The sequence below is a fragment of the Podarcis gaigeae genome (assembly GCF_964106915.1).
Source record: "Podarcis gaigeae genome assembly, chromosome: 4".
Lineage (NCBI taxonomy): Eukaryota > Metazoa > Chordata > Lepidosauria > Squamata > Lacertidae > Podarcis > Podarcis gaigeae.
Window position 1 is genome coordinate 55421001 of NC_139677.1, and position 21421 is coordinate 55442421.

General features: G+C 40.4%; 2 protein-coding genes across 3 annotated transcripts; both read left to right on the forward strand.

The window, feature by feature from the left end:
• The first annotated feature begins 2753 nt into the window (after positions 1-2753).
• DNAJC28 (DnaJ heat shock protein family (Hsp40) member C28) lies at positions 2754-6463 on the forward strand. Its single transcript, XM_083737127.1, has 3 exons — positions 2754-2821; positions 3855-3927; positions 5110-6463. Exon 3 carries the CDS (start codon positions 5200-5202, stop codon positions 6319-6321), a length of 1122 nt encoding a protein of 373 aa, XP_083593253.1. The 5' UTR covers positions 2754-2821; positions 3855-3927; positions 5110-5199; the 3' UTR covers positions 6322-6463.
• Positions 2765-20790, forward strand: TMEM50B (transmembrane protein 50B). 2 transcript variants are annotated; one of them, XM_083737538.1, is made up of 8 exons: positions 2765-2821; positions 3855-3927; positions 12753-12918; positions 14597-14709; positions 15385-15452; positions 16405-16497; positions 18492-18549; positions 18844-20790. In XM_083737538.1, the coding sequence occupies exons 3-8, from the start codon at positions 12820-12822 to the stop codon at positions 18887-18889; spliced, it is 477 nt and encodes a 158-aa protein (XP_083593664.1). In that variant the 5' UTR covers positions 2765-2821; positions 3855-3927; positions 12753-12819; the 3' UTR covers positions 18890-20790. The 2 variants fall into 2 exon arrangements, with proteins under 2 accessions (XP_083593664.1, XP_083593663.1); XM_083737537.1 differs by lacking the exons at positions 2765-2821; positions 3855-3927 and adding an exon at positions 8532-8689.
• Positions 20791-21421: the final 631 nt, after the last annotated feature.

A 21421-nucleotide genomic window follows, 5' to 3' on the forward strand; every position in this document is an offset into this window, starting at 1 on the left:
TATTTTGTGTCTGTAAAATGGGTGCATTTAGGATAAAGCTGATATTGCCCTGCCCTAGTTATACTCTGTCCCCTTCTCAAAAAATTTCGGGTGCTTCCAGACTGGTGTTTATTGTGGGATCAGTGTGTTGCCTGCATGTGTGGTTTTGTGTGATTTGCGGCATCCACATGATCCTGCGAGTATTAAATTCACATCAAAATGCCACACCATACCCCTCTCCCTCCACTTTCCCCTTTCTGTAGAAAATCCAGAAAGTTATGAAACAATATTGTCAAAGACCCATTTGCAACATTAAGCCCCCAAGCGGAAAACCCCCATAGCAGTTGTGCTAGCATTCACCCTTTGTGATTCTCACAGACATTCATTCAACATGATAACATTTCCAAAACAGTTTCCCTGAGTAGACCACCAATCTGTGGTGAAACTCAGCCTAAAATGTTTCATCAATCCAAAACAAAAATAGTGCTGAGATCCTGCTCACATATAAAACTGTTGACTATTTTCAGTATTTCCTTTTATCTGCTTCATGCTTGAGTCCTCTCATTCTGACACACCAGATGTAAATTTAAAGACTACAATGTAATACGCTCCCCCTAGAACTATTGCCTGCTAAAAATTAGCAGATATTTTATCTTAGGACCTCATAGAAAGCCTCATTTAGGAACACATATGTAAACATAACTTACCGAATGTTTCTAAGGTATTCTGCAATCAATGTATGGAAGTCAACAGCTTGTGTTCTTTCTTGTATACTGTACTAAGAAGTACTAAAAGGAAACTCTTCAACTTGATATCAGATTAAGTTACATGAACATTTGGTGAAGGGGGAAAAATATTGCTTTGTTGCTGGCAGAGAGAATGCCTTGGTCCAAATAGCTGAGAGAACCCAGTGCCTAAAACTCCATCTCCTTGTGACCAATCACAACAGAGGAAGATACAATACATTTGCATTAATTGCATTGTACAATGTGGCTCAAATAACTGACTGATTTAAAGTACATGTGTCTGGTATGAGAAAGAAATAATGAACAAACCATGGGGGGGGGGCATGTTGCTATGCTGTATAAGGAAACCATCAGAAATCAGGAAGGAGTCCAACTTGTCAGGGATCTAAATCAGAATGCAATGTTCAACACAGACTACAAGACTGCAAGATCTATATTCAAAATGCAACAGGCAGTCTAATTTTCTTAGCCAACAAGGTACAGTATGAGAGTAAGCTCTAGTCATTATTCATTTAAAAATTTTATTTAAATGGTTTTAGACTTTCTTAAGCATAAGCTTCACAAAATTATTTATAATACACCACAGTACAATTTTAAAACCTAATACAGTGGTACCTCAGGTTACATACGCTTCAGGTTACATACGCTTCAGGTTACAGACTCCGCTAACCCAGAAATAGTGCTTCAAGTTAAGAACTTTGCTTCAGGATGAGAACAGAAATTGTGCTCTGGTGGCACGACAGCAGCGGGAGGCCCCATTAGCTAAAGTGGTGCTTCAGGTTAAGAACAGTTTCAGGTTAAGTACAGACCTCCAGAACGAATTAAGTACTTAACCCAAGGTACCACTGTAATAGTATAAAGCATATAATATTAATTTAAAAAACTAAATCTTACTAAAGACACTTGATTTATTACTCTAAAATATGATTGTTTAGAAATATTTCAGGAGTCAGGCTCTTTTCGGTGCTAGAAGCATTTCTGAAACTTTTTGTGCTCCTTCACAATAACATTTTCTTTGTCACCCTGAATTTCCTGACCAAATAGAACAAACTTGCTGCTCCCAGTTTGGCGGTTGTTTATGTCTCCAGAATTACGGTAGATCTTGGTGAACGACTGAAGTTCTATTAATCATTTCAAAGACATATTGGACAGTTTGATATTTCACAAGATTTACAAGACAAAAATCTTTTAAAATATATTCTTCTGACACATTCACATTACTCATGTATCATCTGCAACCCATATATGCTAGAGAGACTAGCAACCTGAAGTGATTAACTCTGTGAAAGCTATCATATGTTAGAGTCCTGGGGGGAGTCCATCTGTTTTTTATGTGCAAATGTACTGCAGGTATATACATTTAGACTGTTGTTTCTCCACACAAGTGCAGATGTTTCAAGAAACAAGGGTAGAAATAAGAAACCACTGAGCGTCCATGGATTTACAAATCGCAGATTGGCTATGTTTACTAGCACCCTGTGCATGCTCAGAGGTACTCATTGCTGAACACGTAATCCACAGCTGAGTCCTTGCAACGAAAACCGATTAGCCGTTTTAGGTGGAAAACCCCGATTACATTAACAGAGATCGCTAACGTGTACGGTAAATTATCTAAAACTGTAGGTGCAAACGGCGAGTAACAACAACCTGCCTCAGACGGGTATAACGACAACTATGACAAGCATCACCAACATTTTATGTGCACAAAGGAGCCACGGTTAAGTACCAAAAATGTAAAATTAAAAATGAATCTCAGCCCAGCCACACAGGGAAAAAGAAAAGAAAAGCCTGCAGTAATTCTAGATGCAGATGATGCATCTACTTCCGCCCTGCTTTCCTCTCCTTTTTAGCGAGTCCGCCGCACGAAACAGGCTTCACCTTCCTCTCCTTTGCAAAGAGAGCGGATGACGCAAACGCCGCCTTTACAGGAACTACGTCTCCCACAATCCCAAGCGGCACAACGAGCCGCGAGTGGACCTTGGTCTAGGGCAGCGGGGGCGTTAGGAGGGGAAGGACGTTCGTTAAAGGGCACAATGATAAATACATAAAACGCAGCAGGCGCGAGAGAGGTGGCTGGATGGAAGGGCAAAGAGAAGGTGAAGTGGGCGGGAGTGGGGCAGGGGCAAGGAAGGCGAGTGGAGGGCTTGGCAGGACGGATGGGTAGCTTGGGCTGCTGATGACATCCAGGCTCCTGTTATTTCACTCTGTCCAAGGGGGGAAAAGGGGGAAATAATATTTTGATGCAACCTACGTTTTAAAAAACAATTATTTTATTTATTGTACATCATTTTTATTTGTTTTTAAACAATAATATAGAACAGAAGTAGTCATACAGATGTAAACGAATTTACAAAGTCTGTCAAGAAAGGGGACTAAATATATAGTTATGTATCCAATCTGAGATACAGACATTTAAAGACTAATTATAGTTTTAACCTTGGAATGTTATTATGAGTTATGATGATAAGAGAGAGAACAGCTGTTACCTTTGCAAAAGGCTGGGTGGGGAAGTGGAATATATATATACAGCAAATGTATCAGCTCTATTTAAAAACAATTTTGAGCCGCGGGAAAGGCTTAACTAGCATTTTCTGACATGGTTGTGCGTGTCTCCATGCTTGAAGAATTATCCTGTATTTGCTTAAGAGTAAGCCCCACTGAACTGCTGAGGCCCTATCCACCCTCTACATTTAAAGCAGTATCATGGCACTTTAAATAGTCATGGCTTCCCCTGGGAGACATAGTTTGCTTAGGGTGCTGAGGTGTTGGGTGAACCCTGTTCCTCTCACAGAGCTCATTTTCTCAGGGAACTCTGTGAATTGTAGCTCTGTGATGGCAATAAGGGTCTCCTGACAACTTTCAGCCCCCTTAACCCTTAAGCTACAGCTCTCCTCATTCTTTGAGGCAAGACATGGTTGTTAAGGTGGTATCATATTGCTTCAAATGGTACACATGGGGCCGGAGATTGTCCTTAATAAATTTAGGAAATGGCCAGGATGGGTAATACAATGAAAACACTGTTCAATGCATTGGTATAACAAAATATACGTAAGTGCTTTGAGTGATGCAACGGCTATTCATCTTAACTGATAATTATTTACATTTGATATCATTTTCATTTTTCAACAGTCTAAAAAAGCTGGTGGGAGATTTTAGCGTGTTCAAGACATGCAGAATAACCATGCTTCTGGAAGAATGGAAGGTAACATGCTAGTAGCTTTTGGCTTTCCGATAAAGAACATTTCATAATTGCACATGGAATAACACATTTCCTGCTGTAATTGCATGAATGGGATTAGGCTGCTTGAAGTGGAATTACCTGTATGTAGCTGACCTGATTACATGTTTGTTTAGTTGATTAAAATCCTGGTAAATTACCAGTTAAATTGAAATTTTGTGATACCTACACATAGCTAGATTGTACCTTTACAAATTACTAAACAAAAATGAACATTGATTGTTTGGAGGAAAACCCATCTGTAACATTATATATACAGTACAAGTGAGATTTGCAACAAAAAGTTGCTGTGTATCTTTGCATATCCTCGCAGAAGTGTTCCTGTTCAGTTTCCTGCCAGCAAGCTATGTTCCACTCCAAGGTACAGTGGTACCTCGGGTTACATACGCTTCAGGTTACATATGCTTCAGGTTACATACTCTAGCCCTTCAGGTTAAGAACTTTGCTTCAGGATGAGAACAGAAATCGTGCTCCGACGGCGTGGCAGCAGCGGGAGGCCTCATTAGCTAAAGTGGTGCTTCAGGTTAAGAACAGTTTCAGGTTAAGTACGGACCTCCGGAACAAATTAAGTACTTAACCTGAGGTACCACTGTACTGTAAGATGTAAAGAGCTCAAGCAGGGCCTTTTACTATGTTACCTTTTTTTTTGTAGCTACTGAGCATTGTAGAAACGCATATGCATACAAATAACAATGTGAGTTATGCTAACTCCTCACTGAGCTATTTTTTGTGGGGGTGCGCCCTTTTTGGGGGGACGGTTTAACTTCCAAAAATCTTTGGGTTCCTTTGAGCATGCTGCTTCTTCCCTCTTGTTTCTGTGATCCTGTTTTGGCTCGGTTTCTTTCATCACTCACAACTTGAGTTCATTATGAAAGTGATTCCTCTTACACTAACACACAGCAGGCCACTCAGCATAGCTTCAAAAATGTTCAAATTCTATTGCTACCGTGGAAGTTCCAAACATGGTTATAAAATGTAATACACAAAGCACAAAGGCTTGCAAAACCATCCTATGCATATTTACCCAGACTTAAACCGAACTAAACTTAATGGAGCTTGCTGCTTAAGATTGCAGCCTGGGCTCCAAAATAAGTGCATGCATTTGTATGTCTTAATTAACTTCTCTTTTCTAATATTATCTCACAGAAAAGAGCTCAGTTCCATCTGAACTTGTTCAGATTTGCAGTTAGATGGTTTATACAAAAGCTGCATTGAAGAGCTCTGAAGTGGCACTGTATGATGATGCTGAGAAAAATACAGTGTCATGTCTGGATGTGCTCAGCATTGGTTCCAAAGAAAGACAAACCATTTCTACATCATTTTATCTATCACCATAGACTGCTGTCAGATCTCAGACCTAAAAACATCAAAGACTCTTACAGGCTGCTTAACCTTCAGGAAGGCTGTTCACTGGATGATGTCAGAAATTCCTTTCGAGACCTTGCTAAGCAATATCACCCAGACAGTGGATCTGCTACAGCAGATTCTGCAACCTTTGTGCAAATAGAAGAAGCATATAGAGTTGTGCTTAACTATATGACCAAGAAAATGAAATCAAGTGAAAACAATGAGGAGGATGAGGAAGATAAATTCAAATCTAAAACACCACAACACAGACAATATTTAAGTTTTGAGGGTGTAGGTTTTGGAACTCCAAGTCAGAGAGAGAGACAGTATATGCAATTTAGAGTTGATCGGGCTTCTGAACAGGTCATGGAATACCGAAAACAGAAAATGGAGCGTGAACTAATAATGAGTGAGGCTATGTTAGCTAAAGATGTAAGGCAAAGTAAGAAGGCAAAAATCACTCAAGCGATCGAACGGTTGGTTGAAGACCTCATTCAAGAATCTATGGCAAAAGGGGACTTTGAGAACCTTAGTGGTAAAGGAAAGCCATTGCAAAAATTTTCAGACTGTCCACATATTGATCCTATGACTCACAACCTGAACCGTATTCTGATAGACAACGGATACCAACCAGAGTGGATTCTCATACAGAAAGAAATACGGGAAACAATTGAAAAACTGAGAAAGGATATGATTGCTTCTAGGAATAAACTGGGTGAGCCAATGACACCACAAAAAGAGAAACAATGGAAGGAATCTTGTGAACAGTTTACTGAAAGAATCCAAGCACTAAACAAAAGAATTAATGATTTCAACTTGGTTGTTCCTATTCTTAGCAGGCAGATGGTACATTTTAATGCTGGCAAAGAAATTTCACGTGCACAGGAGAGCTGCAAAAGCCAGATGAAAAGGAATTCTGAAAAGGAGACAAAGAAAACAGAAAATGAAAGTAGCAGATCATCTGACATTAAAGCCAGTTTTTTTAAATGGATGAATCTTATTTTGAAATAAGATTGCGCTGATAGCCATGTGGTTTAGCTACTAAATGTACACTAAGATTCATATTACTTTCAGAAGACAATACATTTTTCTGTTTACTGTCTTAACAGTGTTGTAGAAGTGTAGGAACAAATAAACACATTTATACCTGCCAGCATTGTTTTGGTTGGCATTCCTTTATTTTTGGGTATGTTGAATTAAATTTTAGAAAAATAAAATGTTAATTACATTTGCAAATTAGGACATTTAAAAACGGAAGGGAAAACAGACAAGTTTTTGCTCTTGAAGCAAAAGGCAAAAAAATGATATTCCTTCTCCACTCAATTTTGTGACTTGTAAGTGAAGGCAGTTGAGAACATAATGAATTTGCAAATTCTGTCTGACACAGCTGTTGCATATTATTTAATGGTTCCTGCTGTTATTCCACATTTGTTGCTTTTAGCTGCAAGGTGAGAAAAAGTGAAAACTTGGCCTCAGTATTTTAAAAATGTATGTTTCTGGATTTCTCCAATGATGACAATATTGCTTTCTTTTTGTGCTTTTAGTGCAGTTAATAAATATGACCAGTTAATTTCAATGGGTTTGCTTTGAGTAAAGCTTATCTGAATACCACCCATCCTAGCCCAGGCAGGGTGGAGTTCCATTGTGCTGGGTCCAGAACACTAAGTGTACTAAATGTTTACATGTAGTTTGGCTAGCCTGGGTAGTAAAATATTATTATAATAAAATCATATTTAATAGGAGCTGATGGTTATGATATCAGATCTACTTGTATGCTTTAGTAACCAGCACACCTCAAAATACGAATAAGATGTCTATGGCAGCTATGCTTAACCAGCCCGGAGGAAAGTGTGAACAAAGGTGAATAAAAAATCAGTGCATATGACAACTGGGAAGGCAGGGCATACATCCTCCAGGGAAAATAGCCATAGCAACTACCAAAACAACCAGTTCAACAGCTGAGTAACAATTATAAGGTTATTGTGTAAAACACTGTGTGGCAAAGCACTATGAAGGATATTAGCAGCCTTTCCCAACCAGGTGCACTCCAAAAGTTTTGGGTTATCATTCCCATCACCCCCTGCCATTGGCTATGCTGGCTGTTACTGATGGGAGATACAGTCCAAAACAGTGGGAGGATATTGGCTTGAGGAAGGCTCTGACGTTTAGATCTGATATGGTAATAATGATAATTATTTATACCCCGCCCATCTGGCTGGGTTTCCCCTGCCACTCTGGGCGACTCCCAACAGAATATTAAAAAATAAAACATCAAACATTAAAAACTTCCCTAATCAGAGTTGCCTGTTTAGTAAACATGTGGCTCTTCACATGTGTGTGTATGTATGTCTTCATTAAATGCCTAGCCAACCCTTCTTCCCAAAGGAGACCATGACAGCAAAAAACAAATCAGCAGAGCAGTATAATTAAAAGAATAAGGTAGTAGAGGCAAAGTGTAAGAACATCTAAGAACAAGATGCTGCTGGTCCCATCAGCCCCAGCCAGCATGGCAAAAAGGTCAAGGATAAGGGGAGTTGGAAGTCCAAAACTGTATGGAGGGGCACAGGTTCTCCAGCTCTAGTTTAGAGGGAATAAAAAATTATTAGCACACACTCTGTCAATATCATTTGAAGTCTGCAGAAAAGAAGCAGTATCAATGGAAATGAATATGGGAAACGTGTTTTAACTACACTCATTTTGAAGACCTCAATAGGCCGTGTAGTCCACGTCCACCCCATATGGCTAGGAGCCTGCCCGCCTTACAGCTCCTTGCCAAGGGCGCAAGGGAGCCTAGGTAGGCCTCTGCCTCCCTCCCCCCCCCCACGCCTAAAAAAATCTTGTGGCAAAGAGTTCCACAGTTTAACTTCGCCCTGTGCTAAGAAGCACTTTTCTTTTCTCTCTCTCATTTCCCAACGTTTTAGCTTTACTGAACGACACCGGGTTCAAAAATTACGAGGGGATAAAAAAACTCCGAAGTCGACGAGGTTGCGCGCGCTGAGGCCTTGGGCGAGCCTATACCGCCAGCACCCTCTGCACCGCGCCCTGATCCTGGAGGCGGCGAAACCGCTCCGGCGACGGCAGCCACCTGCCCTCCTCGCCCTCGCGGGAGGAGTTCTTTTGCTAACAGCTCGCGAGGAGGACGGAGGCGGGATCTGAGCGTGGGCGACAGCGCTCGAGAGCCTATCGCGAGCCCCCCTTGCCAACCGGCAAGCCTCGCGCGGCGTTTGGCGGCCCAATCAGAGCGCTCCCTGCCGAGCGTTGTGACGGAGGAGCTCCGGAGGTGGATTGGCTGAACTCCCCGCGACTTCTCCCCACGCCTCCGGCCGGCAGAGCAAGCCGGGTGACGGCCGCGGATGGAGCGGAGCTGGGGGTCTTCCAGGTGAGGGGGTCTCGCGCGGCGGTTGCGGCTCTTTTTCCCCACCCCTTTTTTCTGAGGGGATAACGAGACGCCTGGGCGAATATTTCCTCTCCCCCCCTCACACCTCCGTAGTTCAAAACAAGCCCCTTGTGAAGGAGGCTCTTCCTCGGCCTGGAGAGAGACCGGCCCCGTCACGCCTTTTAGGGGCACGGCCCCTCCTTCTTTGCGTCCTCTCTTCTCCGAGGGCCGCTCCCTCACTTTTTTCGTTTCTGGAGGGACGTTATTCCCCCCCTCCATAGCTACCTGGGGGGGCGTGGGGGGGCGGCAGGGAGTCTGGCGCTTGGCTGCTTGGTCGATTGACCTTCCTTAATGTCAAGAGGAAGGAAGGGGAAAGGGAAGGAGGCCGAAAAGTTTCTTGCCTCCTTGCCACACTTTGAGGGAATCATAAATATCTAAAGAGGGGGGCGGGTTGGGTTAAATTCATCAGGTCTGGAGTCTGAAATTACTTCACTACACCACTGAGTCTATTATCCACCAAGAACAGACGCATCTAATTGTATATTTCCTTCCTTCCCACCCCACCCCCTGCAAAGCGGGGTTTACACTCCCCTTTTACTTTCGCTCGCCAAGCTTCTTGCATGCATAGATGCATTTCTGGCTTCGTCTGCTCGCACGTTTGCGTATGTGACCCCCCCTTTTTTTTAGTTTAAAGTAGTTCGTGGGAATAGCTGGGGATGCGATCTCCGCTCATAGGTGTGCATCCACAGATCTTTCAACTAAATTACAGACGCGATTACCTTGCGCATTATCTTTGAATCTCCTGAAACCGGTTCCACTTGTGGGACCATGCCCTGAGACGGTGACGAAAGCTTTTCTGGGTTCTTACGAGGGCCAAAAATCATCAACTGAATGAAGCCTTAATAGCATGTACTGGAATTTCTTTAAAACTCCCCCCTTTAAATGTTTCAAACCAATGTTTGAAATGCAGGGATTTAATCAGCAGTGGTATGAGGATTCACTGATGGACTATGTTTTGTGTGGATGGGTTGGTTGTCAGCTTGCTGTTGGGGCAATGTAGCACAAGCAGCAAAGAGAGCTTTGCTTATTTGCTAGATGTTGGGGAGTTGACTGGGCTGAGTTCTAAAGTCACCATCAGTGCTTTTGGAATAATTTAAAGGTTCACTTCTTTAAACTTCTTAAATTCGCCTTGCAAGTTTGTGTTTTTAAAGCAGCCAAAAGCGGTGGAAGTAAAAATTAGCAGGTGTACACCTTATCTAATGATTCACACATGCATATATATCATTAAAGCACATCTTTATGACTTGCAATGGAATATGTGAACTGTCTTCATTGAAAATTGTTGATTTATTATTATTATTATTATTATTAATTTCATTTCTATACCGCTTTGTATTTTAAAAAAAATATCTCAAAGTGGTTTACAGAATATTAAAACATCAATAAAACAATTTGAAGAAAGTCAAATATAGAATATACAGTCAAAGCAACATTTAAGCACTTCAATCTAATTCATTTCAATGAGGTTATTTTTAAAGCATCTTTATATGGTTAATTCCCACACCACATTTGAATTAAATGAAATTTGCAGCCCACTCCTGCAAGTTGTTTACTCAGAAAATGGGTCCCTAAAAGTTCAGTAGAAACATGCATAGGATTGTAACCTTGAAATGCATACCTTTGGCTGCACAATTCCTTTTGTTTTCAGTTTCTGATCTTCAGTGGCTGTTTTCCACCATCAGTTGATGATCTAATTGCTGAATGATTGACATGTATTGTAAGCCTGTTTTAAGTGAGTTTTTGAGAAAGGCTTACTGGATACATTGATTAGAGATGGATGGATGGATGGTGAGAGTCATCTTCATTATGAGATGCTGACCACAAGTATATTCACATTCTACTGTTTTTAGTAAAGTGCCTGTGGAGGGAAATCTGGAGAGTTATTCCATAGAATTTGGCTATGTTGTCTAATTGGCTTTTGCTCCATAAGTATACATTTTGCTCTATAAGTCTCTGTAACTATCCTTGCCATGTTTTCAACACTCTTTTGTAGCCTAAATCAGGATGTCTAGAGAAGGTTTTAGTGTTTCAGTTAATGGAGATTGTGGGGATGTGTTTTTCATTCTTGATAAACGAGTATAGCACCAAGGTTGGAGTGGAGGCCTCGGATAATGCATGTAGCACAAAGGTTGGAGTGGAGTGCCATATTTGCTGTGGCTTACCTCTTCGCTCCTGGTGTTTGTTATAACATTGTTATGGACTATGAGGATCAGTCTTTGAGACTTTGCTTTGTGGGTGATGCTGTCCCAAGCCTGTAGTTGGGTTTAATGATCTTCTGATTCTTTCTTGTACTGTAATTACAACCTCTCAATGTGTTACAAGGCATGTGGTGTTGGGCATTATCTTCATAGAATCATGTGTTAGCTTAAATCCCACCCCCGTGAGAAATATTTATTGAATGGCTTGGGATAGAACAGGAGTAATTTGAATTTGAATACTGATAGGCTTGAGCTGTGGTTTTCAAAACATGAAGCTATATTACCTAAGAAAGCATGGGACTGTTCTGCCCCACCCTAGTTTGTGCTGTATTAGACAAAAATTAGTGGAAGACAGGAGTGCCTGGCGTGCTCTGGTCCATGGGGTCACGAAGAGTCGGTCATGACTGAATGACTAAACAACAACAGACAAAAATTGGGGGGTTGTGGTGGCTAATCCACAAGAAGTACTTCTTGTTTCTCAGAGGCATTTTCATTTCCTAGTTTTGCATCCTTTTAGACCAGTGAACACATTTTACCGTATTTCTGCTCTATAAGACGCACCAGACCACAAGACGCACCTAGTTTTTGGAGGAGAAAAACAAGAAAAAAAATATTCTGAATCTCAGAAGCCAGAACAGCAAGAGGGATCGCTGCGCAGTGAAAGCTGCAATCCCTCTTGCTGTTCTGGCTTCTGGGATTGCTGCGCAGCCTGCATTCACTCCATAAGACGCACACACATTTCCCTTTACTTTTTAGGAGGGAAAAAGTGAGTCTTATAGAGCAAAAAATACGGTAGGTCTGTCATATAAACGTTTTTTCTTTTTGTCTGCCTCTTTCCAGAAGCATACCTTTTCCTTCCTTTCTTTTAAGATATACATGTTGCACCACACATAATCCTATAAGAAGAGGGAATGCCATTTTTTTTAAGTGGAGGGGGCTTTTTAAGTTTAAAAAGGTGTTCCTCCTTATTTTGGTTGTAGTTTGTTTTTTAAATATTAGCATGCTTAGATGGCAGCATCAACTTTTAATAGATCGATTAAATGCCTAATACTTATGAATAATTTACAATTGAAAAAAGAGCAGAGAAATTAAGATTGCTTGCTGAGGACTTAGCTAGAGTACAGGTTTCCACTGCCTTTTTGATTCTGTATAACACTGAATATCTTATATTGCAGTCCTTTGCATGTTTACTTATCAGTTAGCCCCACTGTGTTCTGTGGAGCTCCCAGGTAAATGTGCACTAAGATTTTTTTTAAAAGTGAAGTGCTGCAACACTTGATATAGCTGTGGAATACAACAGTTCAGCCTTAAGTATCTCTTTATTGTCCTACTTTTATGTGTTGGGTGGTGTACTCTATCAACTCCTAAGAAAAAGTTGCTGATATATTTTATATTTCTCTCCTGCTCTTCCTCAAAGGAATTAGAGCTAGTATTAGCTGTGTGAGAGCTGTGAGCCAGGGAGTCCCCAGATGAAATCTGTCCTCTTCTGTGAGCTTGCAAGAAAGCCTTAAGCCACTGTCTCTTAAGTTGCCCCCCTGCCTGCCTCCAGCAATTCTGCCCAACATAAACATAAAACTTTCTGTTCCTAAGTTTTTGCTTTTTTCTAAATTCCAAGAAATAGAAGGAACATAAATCTAACCCACAGTTCATTTAGTTTTAAGATCCTTTTCAGCCTTATCCAGCACAAAGCATGAATGTAGCCCCACTGATCTTATCTTTTGTAATGGCTACAACTAGACTAAATAAGTAAATAAATAATACACTGATCTTTTGGTTTCTCTCTCCCCCGTCCCCTTTTTTTTATTTAGGACTTGGAAGATTCATGAAAATCTAATGTAAATAACACAGGTAAAAGAGACATCCTGAACTTGAGAAATGGCAGGTTTCCTAGACAATTTCCGGTGGCCTGAATGTGAGTGCATTGATTGGAGTGAAAGAAGAAATACAGTTGCTTCTGTGGTAGCTGGGATTCTGGTAAGTCTTAATACAAATGCAATATGCCAACTGGTCTGTTGGGAGTACATCAGATTTGCCAGTGCCTTACTTGATGGTAAAAAAAATCCAGTCACATTTACAGGATGTTTGCTCAGTTGCTTTGTTTGTATTGAAAGCCAACTTGTGAGTTCTGTGCTAAATCACAGGTGGGCATCCCATGAAACCCTCCCAGGTCCGGGAGAGCCTGCTCAGTTTGCTGATAATCAGCCATCAGCTGCATGGCAGAGAAAAGATTCTTGTCCCATGTGGGAGCAACTGTCTTCTGCACACTAGAAACAGGAGGGGCTTTAACATCACCTCTAGCATTCCCAGTGGAACCCAACAATATATGTACCCCTGCTGGTGGCTGGGCAGCAGGGAGAATATGTGTGAGTGGGGACGGGCAGAGGGAGGATCTGAGTGTTGGGCATGTGGATGTTAATGGCCACATTCACCATCAGGGCTGGCCATGCCTGCCACCAGTGCAGTGCTGGATATTTGCCTATCGTTAAGTTCCATTCAACTGAGAGGGATTCTGAAAAAACAAGCTTGGAATTGCACTGTTAGTTGTCTATCTCTTGAACATGTGTTTTGTGTACACCCATTTTGCATGCTAGGCACATACCCCTACCAACACAACTGTGTCTACTTGAGAGGAGCCACAACACTTGCTATGTTAGTTAAGGCAAGGATGTTGCTGTTAGCATTCTTAGCTTGCCTGAAAATGCTCTGAGTGTGGTAGGAATTGCAAAGTGGGGAGCTATTGGTTTTTTTTGTCTTAAGAGCTAGCAGCAATTTCTTCCTGCCCATACAACTGGAGTACTGAGAACACAGATTTCTTAGATAAGCATATTTGCATTGATGGCTACTTTGGCTTTATTTCAGGCACACTTTGTAAATGTTTTAGAAGAGGCGGCTGCATTCCTGATTAATGTTTAATTTTTTTCTCCTCAAGTGATGTCTTCAGTCACTATGAATTCAGATAGTATAAATTATTAATCAAATCAGCTTCTGTTTTCACGTTAATCATTAGCAGAAATATTGAGCATATAAGGGAAAGACATCTCCCCAACCTTATCTATATTCACGAACAAGCATGTTTTAAAATAAACAAATAGGTGTTGGTTGTGCATTTGTATATTGTTTATATGGTTTATTGTACATTGTGGTACGTGTGTTTTAATGGAAAAGCAGTCTTAAAAGTTCAAAAAGCACTACCATTTATTTATTTTTTACCACAGAGGGGCACTATTTTCATGAAGCCGGCTGTTGAATCTTACAGTTAGAAGCCAATACCAAAATACGATGCCCCTTAATTAGTTGGCTGGGAGGCCTTACTTACCATTTGAATAAATATGGAATCTGTTTAGTTCTTCACTGTGGCCTCCATATTGAACTCATCTATGGCAGGTAGATCTGGTATAGTTTATAGTACACGTTCACATGAATACTTTAGTGGTACCTTCTAGTCTTTGTGGCTGGGACGGAAATGAGTCTCTAGCTAAAACATTGCACTTTGGAGGGGGGGTGGGCTAGGAAGTTTCTGTTAATTGGAGTGGGTAGCTGGGACTCAGATGATTACAAAGCCATTGGAGTGAAGGAGAGGAGAAGCAGCAGAGTTATGTGGCTGACCTTTCTGTAGATATTTGCCATGGTTTAATGATCATGTGTTTTACAGTTTTTTACAGGTTGGTGGATAATGATAGATGCAGCAGTAGTTTACCCTAAGCCAGAGCAAATGAACCACGCATTCCATACTTGTGGAGTGTTTTCTACTCTAGCTTTTTTCATGTAAGTACATATAATGATAGGTCCATACAAAAATAGCAGTTGATCATCTCAAATGGCAAAGCGCTCCTACAAAATAATCCCCCCCATCTTTCTTTTCTCTTTTCCTCTTGTGTTCTACTACTATTTCTCATTCTTTAAAATTGTTGAAGTGTGCATGCACAGCTTACTGTTTGTTTTGTGGGATGAGGATAAACAAGGCTTTCTTTCTAAAAACAAAGGTTTCCATGCATACATAAATGTATTTCTCATCTTCTTCAGGGACCCAGTTTCCCCCTATCCCTCCATTTCTTTTCCTACTCAATTTGTTCTCATGCTTGGTATCCACTCTACTAGAATATAGTGACAGCCCTCTTTTACTTTTTGACACTGTAGTACTGCTCACCAGACACTGTCATTGGTAACAGTCAAAAAGAGATTTAAGGATTGTAGTAGATAAATGACTAAACAAATATGACAACTCTAGTATCTGAGATAATATGCATATACTGGGCATTTTGGTTTTGTTAACTGATCAGGTTTAGCATCTGGATTCAAAAGGAAGACTGGGAAAGAAAAGAAAATACTTAAAATTGGAGAGGGAGTATTTTGTGGATCCAGAATAGTGGACTTGCTGCCTTTTAGTCTTTTGCACAATTCTTAAAAAAGTAATTTTAGCAGCTGTTTTTTGTGTTGCAGGATAAACGCAGTATCAAATGCTCAAGTGAGAGGAGACAGCTATGGTGATGGATGTTTAGGAAGAACAGGTGAGGGTACTCTTATTTATGCAGATAAATTCACACTTCAGTCCTCATTTCAAAACTTGGCTGTGCAAGCAGCGAAGAAAACATAACAAAATGTTCTGTCCTGGCACATGTCACAAAAAGCAAGATGTTAGATTGGTGCTGGTGGTGCTGTCAATGGTGCACAGATCTTTTCATGCTCATGTTAAAAAAATGTTAGTAATGATTTCTAATACTAACTAGATTTTATAAGAGATTTCAGATTTAACAAATGAGGGGGTGAAATTTATTGGTGAATCCTAGAAGCTCACTATCTTTTCTTGCCTTCCATGGGACTCTTGTAGTTTTATCCTCTTTGCAAGCATGTTAAGTAGGTTAGGCTGAGAGATGCTCTTAGAGTTATCAACTAAACGTCATGATGGGGCTATGGACCCAAGCCTCCTTTGCTCAAGTCTAAATTTCCCACCCCCACTAAATCACTTTGTATTAGTGTTGCCAATGTTGTTGTTCATACCACCTACCTCGTTGAACTTACAGGTCACAAAGCTTAGACTGAAGCATATTTTCCTGGCAACATATTCCCAGTTGTCTTACACCTGGTAGTACATTTATTTTCCTAGAATTTATTATGGATCACTGATTTAGCGGTTGAATGTAAACTCTCCTTTATGTCATGCTGTGGCATGCTGTGATGATGAATGCAAGTCTTGTGATATTAATTCATTTAAAAGCATTTGTAAACTGCTGAGTATTTAAAAAAATCTCTTAGTATATACAGCAGAAAAAAACAAAATAAAATAGTAGTATACAAGCAAATAAAACAAACATTTAGGGGATTCATGCACGTAAATCAGGCTCCAATCTTATGAGTTGAAGAAAGCTTCAGTGGGATGATGAGGGATGCTGTTTCCCACTGCCCCCTTATTTCTGCGTATTATTACCCTAGCCTAGTGCTTAACTTCATGTGTTCTTGCAGGTGCTCGTGTCTGGCTCTTCATTGGCTTCATGTTGATGTTTGGCTCACTTATTGCTTCTATGTGGATCCTTTTTGGAGCATATGTTACCCACAGTAAGGATGATTTATTTTTAATCAAGGGGAAAGAAATGCACTTGTAAGTGCCTTTGTTTTAAAGGAGAGAGATGCACATATCACATTATTAAATACCTTATTTTATTTTGAAATAAAATTAAATATCTTCTTTCGAAATCAAATCAAGGTATGCGTAGTTCTCTTCTTAAAAACAGTGGTACTTAAAAGTGCTTCACTTTGGCTGGATCATGCCCCTGCTGTTTTGACCAACATTTTCCACTCCACTTGCTGAAGAATCCGAAATGATGTAGGACTGATCCAGCTGCTTTGTTGGCTGCTTATTTTCTGTTAGAAATTTTTAAGGGCAGAATTACTGGATGTAAAAACAATAAAATAAAAGATACAATGTTAAAACAAGAAAGAGATGGTGATAAACACAGTCTAAATAAAAGCAGCAGGTGGCAGTATATTAGAAGTATTGGTAAATGTTAAAATGTTAAAAATAGCCTAATGGCTGAATGTCGATGATAAAGTTGGCTTCCTTGTGGATGATTTGGGGTGGATGGGGAAGGTTTGTATGAAAGATGTTCCTGGAGGTAAGTGGGGTCTAGACTGTTAGATCTTTAAGGGAATTGGGTGAAGCTCAGGTGGAAAGGTGCTTGAGACTCTTAATGGGTCTGATCAGGGCCTTGATATGAGTTAATGTGATTACTTTTCTTGTTCATGGTACTTCCTAGAAACCTGTTTACCTAGCTTTTCCCCTTACTGCTGTGAGTCATGCAGGATCAGGTTCTATACAGAAGAGAGAGATCCTGCTGGCCTAATACTCGTGACTAAACTTTAGTTGACTTGGTGTACAAATACATTGTTTCATGTCAAAATTACCAACACCCTCTATAGATTTTTGAAAAGTCAACACTTTGCACTCCAGGTTGTTGCTGCTTATTCTATATTGTTTTTGCTGCAGCAGTCTTAACATGGATACAGTATGGAAATATGCACATGTCTGTAAGTCACAGAGTATAAATTGGCTTCTTACAAAGAATCAAGGGAGCTTTTTAGGGAACTGCAAGCTCCTTTGTTCCTCTTCTGCTTAACAGCCACAACTCTCAAACACTGCGAAAGAAAAATGTTCTCTGGGTTCCTTTCACCCAGAAAGGCTTCTGCCACCTGCTGGAAGGAAAACAACAGATGTCCTTCCATTATTTACCCACAGACTGTTTTTGACTCTGTGGCAGTGAAAAAAAGGGGGGAACTATTAAATTTGGATGGGGACGCGGGTGGTGCTGTGGGTAAAACCTCAGTGCCTAGGGCTTGCCGATCACATGGTTGGCGGTTCGAATCCCCACAGCGGGGTGAGCTCCCATCTTTCGGTCCCAGCTCCTGCCCACCTAGCAGTTCGAAAGCACCCCTAAGTGCAAGTAGATAAATAGGTACCGCTTTATAGTGGGAAGGTAGACGGCGTTTCCGTGTGCTGCGCTGGTGTCGGCTCGCCAGAGCAGCTTCGTCACACTGGCCACGTGACCCGGAAGTGTCTCCGGACAGCACTGGCCCTCGGCCTCTTAAGTGAGGTGGGCACACAACCCTAGAGTCGGACACGGCTGGCCCGTACGGGCAGGGGTACCTTTACCTATTAAATTTGTGCAAAGGGTCAAAGCGTGGAAGCCAGAAAAAAAACAACCCATGTGGTTTCAAGTCCTATCCTGTAGCTGTAAATGTTCAATATGCTAATGTAAATAAGCTGAATAATGGCTATTTATGGAAGTGTGCATACTTAGGACACAATCCAAATATCCCCTTCTGGAGACTTTGCTCCCTCCTCAGTCTTGCAGCATTTCTCCCATAGATCAAGCATACTCCCATAGATCAAGTCTTAATTGTTTGTAGATAGAACTGAATTATCATGATCCATCTCCCCCCCCCCTTTTAAAAATACTGTTTCATAGCTAAATGAGCACAAGATAAACTTAGTAGTGACAGGTTTTGAAGACTTGTCTCAATACTTACTTATTTATTGCATTTTTATTTTATAGATATTAATGTCTACCCAGGCTTAGCAGTGTTTTTTCAGAATGCTTTGATATTTTTCAGGTAAGTAACTAATGCCTCCAAAATCTAATAGTTATAACGATACAGATGTTTTCGGTTTACACAATTTACTCAGATGATAGAAATGGGTGTGTGAGGGTTCATTGTGGTGTTACTAGAAGCCAAGTAATGTTCATTAATCATAATAAACAAGGGACAGAGATAGGGCATACTCACAGCTCCACCAGTATAGTAGTGCCAGTTATCATGTCATCTTCTTCTAGAATTTTGATGATTTTGCCATATCATCATTGGAAAGAATGTCTGTCTTACAGATCTAAACTTTTGTTTTCATAGCACCCTTATCTACAAATTTGGAAGAACTGAAGAACTGTGGGCTTAAGAGTACTTTTTTCTTCATCTTGCTTAGCGAGCCTTGTATGTAAATATAATTTACATTTCTGTTTTATATTTTGCCAAATAGATGTTGCATTACACCTTTTGTATGTTTACTTATTTTTGGAAAGTGAACTGATTTAAATATTCTGCTCAAAGTTAGCTATCTTTTCATAGAATGGATAGTAATGTGAATATGTACATACTATGACTATCTGTAAAATATAAAAGTGAATGTTAAACTTTCATTGCACTTGGCAGGTTTTTTCTGCTCTGATATGTGAATAATGTTTTAGGATTAAGGCTCATAGCTTGTTCAAGATCATATACTGTTCTTAAGCACAAATGAGCTGTAGTAGCTTCTTGAAGAGTTGAGATTTTGATTAGGTGATCAGAAAGTGAAGTTAAAGAATATTAATCTGAATGGCATCTCCAAATAGCCATTGATGCATGACCCCCCAGTAGAAAAATACGTTATTTGGAAGTGTAGTATAGTCTGGCATCATATGCTGAAACTTCATCTAGCGCTAACTTCCCAGTTACTAGGAATGTTTTACGCCATACTACAAAATGTGTACTGAACAAAGGAGGCATGAAGTATGTATGGAACTTCTATTTAGCAAAAAAACTCACGTGAAAAACCAAAAGCTCTTAAGCATTTATTTGGTAGTGCAGCATGCCTTAAAATGGAGTGGGCCAATCCTTTCTCAGTGAATGCACTGCGAAAAATATTTAAGACTGACGTATTGTGTTTGACAAGCTGTAGGAGAACTCTAGGTTTGACCTTTTAAGGTGTGTTGTCATAAACCCCCCATCAAAATGTCTTGTCAGACATTACCAATTTTACCATGAGACTGACTGATATTTCACATGCTTATGCAATCGATATTCAGAACAAAGGAGCCATCCCAAGTTCAAAGCATCACAGGACTGCTTGCTTACTATACAAGGAAAAAAGGGACATGGGTAGCACTGTGGTCTAAACCAGTGAGCCCTAGGGCTTGCTGATCAGGTCGGCGGTTCGAATCCCCGTGACGGGGTGAGCTCCTGTTGTTCGGTCCCAGCTCTTGCCCACTTAGCAGTTCAAAAGCACGCTGTGCAAGTAGATAAATAGGTACCGCTCCAGCGGGAAGGTAAACGGCGTTTCCGTGCGCTGCTTTGGTTCACCAGAAGCGGCTTTGTAATGCTGGCCACATGACTCGGAAGCTGTATGCCAGCTCCCTCGGCCAGTAAAGCAAGATCAGCGCCGCAACCCCAGAGTCACCCGCGACTGGACGTAACGGTCAGGGGTATCTTTACCTTTATACAAGGAAAAAGCATATTTAAACACGATTCACTAGATTTTTGTCCTCCCTTTTGTCCAGAATCTAATCAGCTTCTCTGATGAGACTATCATCTATTTTCCATGTTTTTCTGAACTTTATTGTAGCAAATTACACTATGTATGTTAAGGTACTGTGATGTTAACTGGAACTATCTGTATTTTATTTCACCCAAGCCAAATTGTGTACTGAGAAGCATATCAAACTGCATCCTTTGCAAAATGTAACAAGGACTCCATGTTAAAAATATTTTTGCATGACAGGGTCTAGGGGCATGAAGAAGAATCAGATGAGGTAAAGGTACTCTACATTCTGATTTTTGGAGACCCTGCAAAATGACCTTTTCCAAACATTCTTTACTTTCAGACTTTTGGACTTCTCTCCCCACCTAGGAAATACAGCTGTGTTAGTTTATTTTCTGAAACTATTTTCATTTGTCTTCAGAGCCCTTTTCAGGACAGACTATGAAGCAAATACTATGCTAAGAGTTGTCCTGTTACGACATTAGACTATCTTGCTTGTTTATTGTAAATACATTAAAATCCAATAAAGATTGGTAATGTATTTTGTTTTACAAATGCTAAAACTGCTCAGTATTCTGTCTACAGTGTAATATTCTCTCTTTCACACAAACACATATAGATATATCTGTTGTACAATTACTCTCCGCTCAGGCTGGATAAAGTGCTTTTAAGTGAACTCTGAGTTGAACTTCAGTGTCAGTGAAGTGACCCAAGTCAGATCAGGGCCATTGCAGAGCCTCGCATTGCTCTATTTCTATAGGCATATGAGCTTTACAAGATGTGAGGCTGCCCAGCATGGCATAGTGAAGAGTTGGGGTTTTTAGTTGTTAAAACACAGTAGTGTTGCTTCCCCAAAGCTTGAGAGGCTAGACTTTAAAGTTGATTTGATTGAATACATAACATTTTAACAATAATTGGTAAAAAAAACCTGCCAGTGTCCTTTGATAAAAGCATATATATCCAAATTAGTCTTCTGAAATCAATTAACCTAATGTCCTTGCTTCTGTTCACTAATTTGGTCTCAGCTTAGGATTCACAATTCAAGTAGGTATTTTATTCCATAAGTGCAACCCCCCCCCCCCAATCTCTGAAGCATTTGCATTAAAGTGGTAAAGGTGATTTGAACATCAGTAGCATACTGCCCTGGGGGTCTCCAAAAAGAAGGTAGCTGCAACTATTCTTCTTAAAGGAATT

Bases quoted from the DNA above. Each gene is read 5' to 3' on its own strand.
- DNAJC28 (XM_083737127.1), top strand. From the start codon at position 5,200: ATGATGATGCTGAGAAAAATACAGTGTCATGTCTGGATGTGCTCAGCA.
- TMEM50B (XM_083737538.1), top strand. From the start codon at position 12,820: ATGGCAGGTTTCCTAGACAATTTCCGGTGGCCTGAATGTGAGTGCATT. The intron at 14,710-15,384 runs GTAAGTACATAT...TTTGTGTTGCAG, and splicing joins TCTACTCTAGCTTTTTTCAT to GATAAACGCAGTATCAAATG. The intron at 16,498-18,491 runs GTAAGGATGATT...TTTATTTTATAG, and splicing joins TGGAGCATATGTTACCCACA to ATATTAATGTCTACCCAGGC.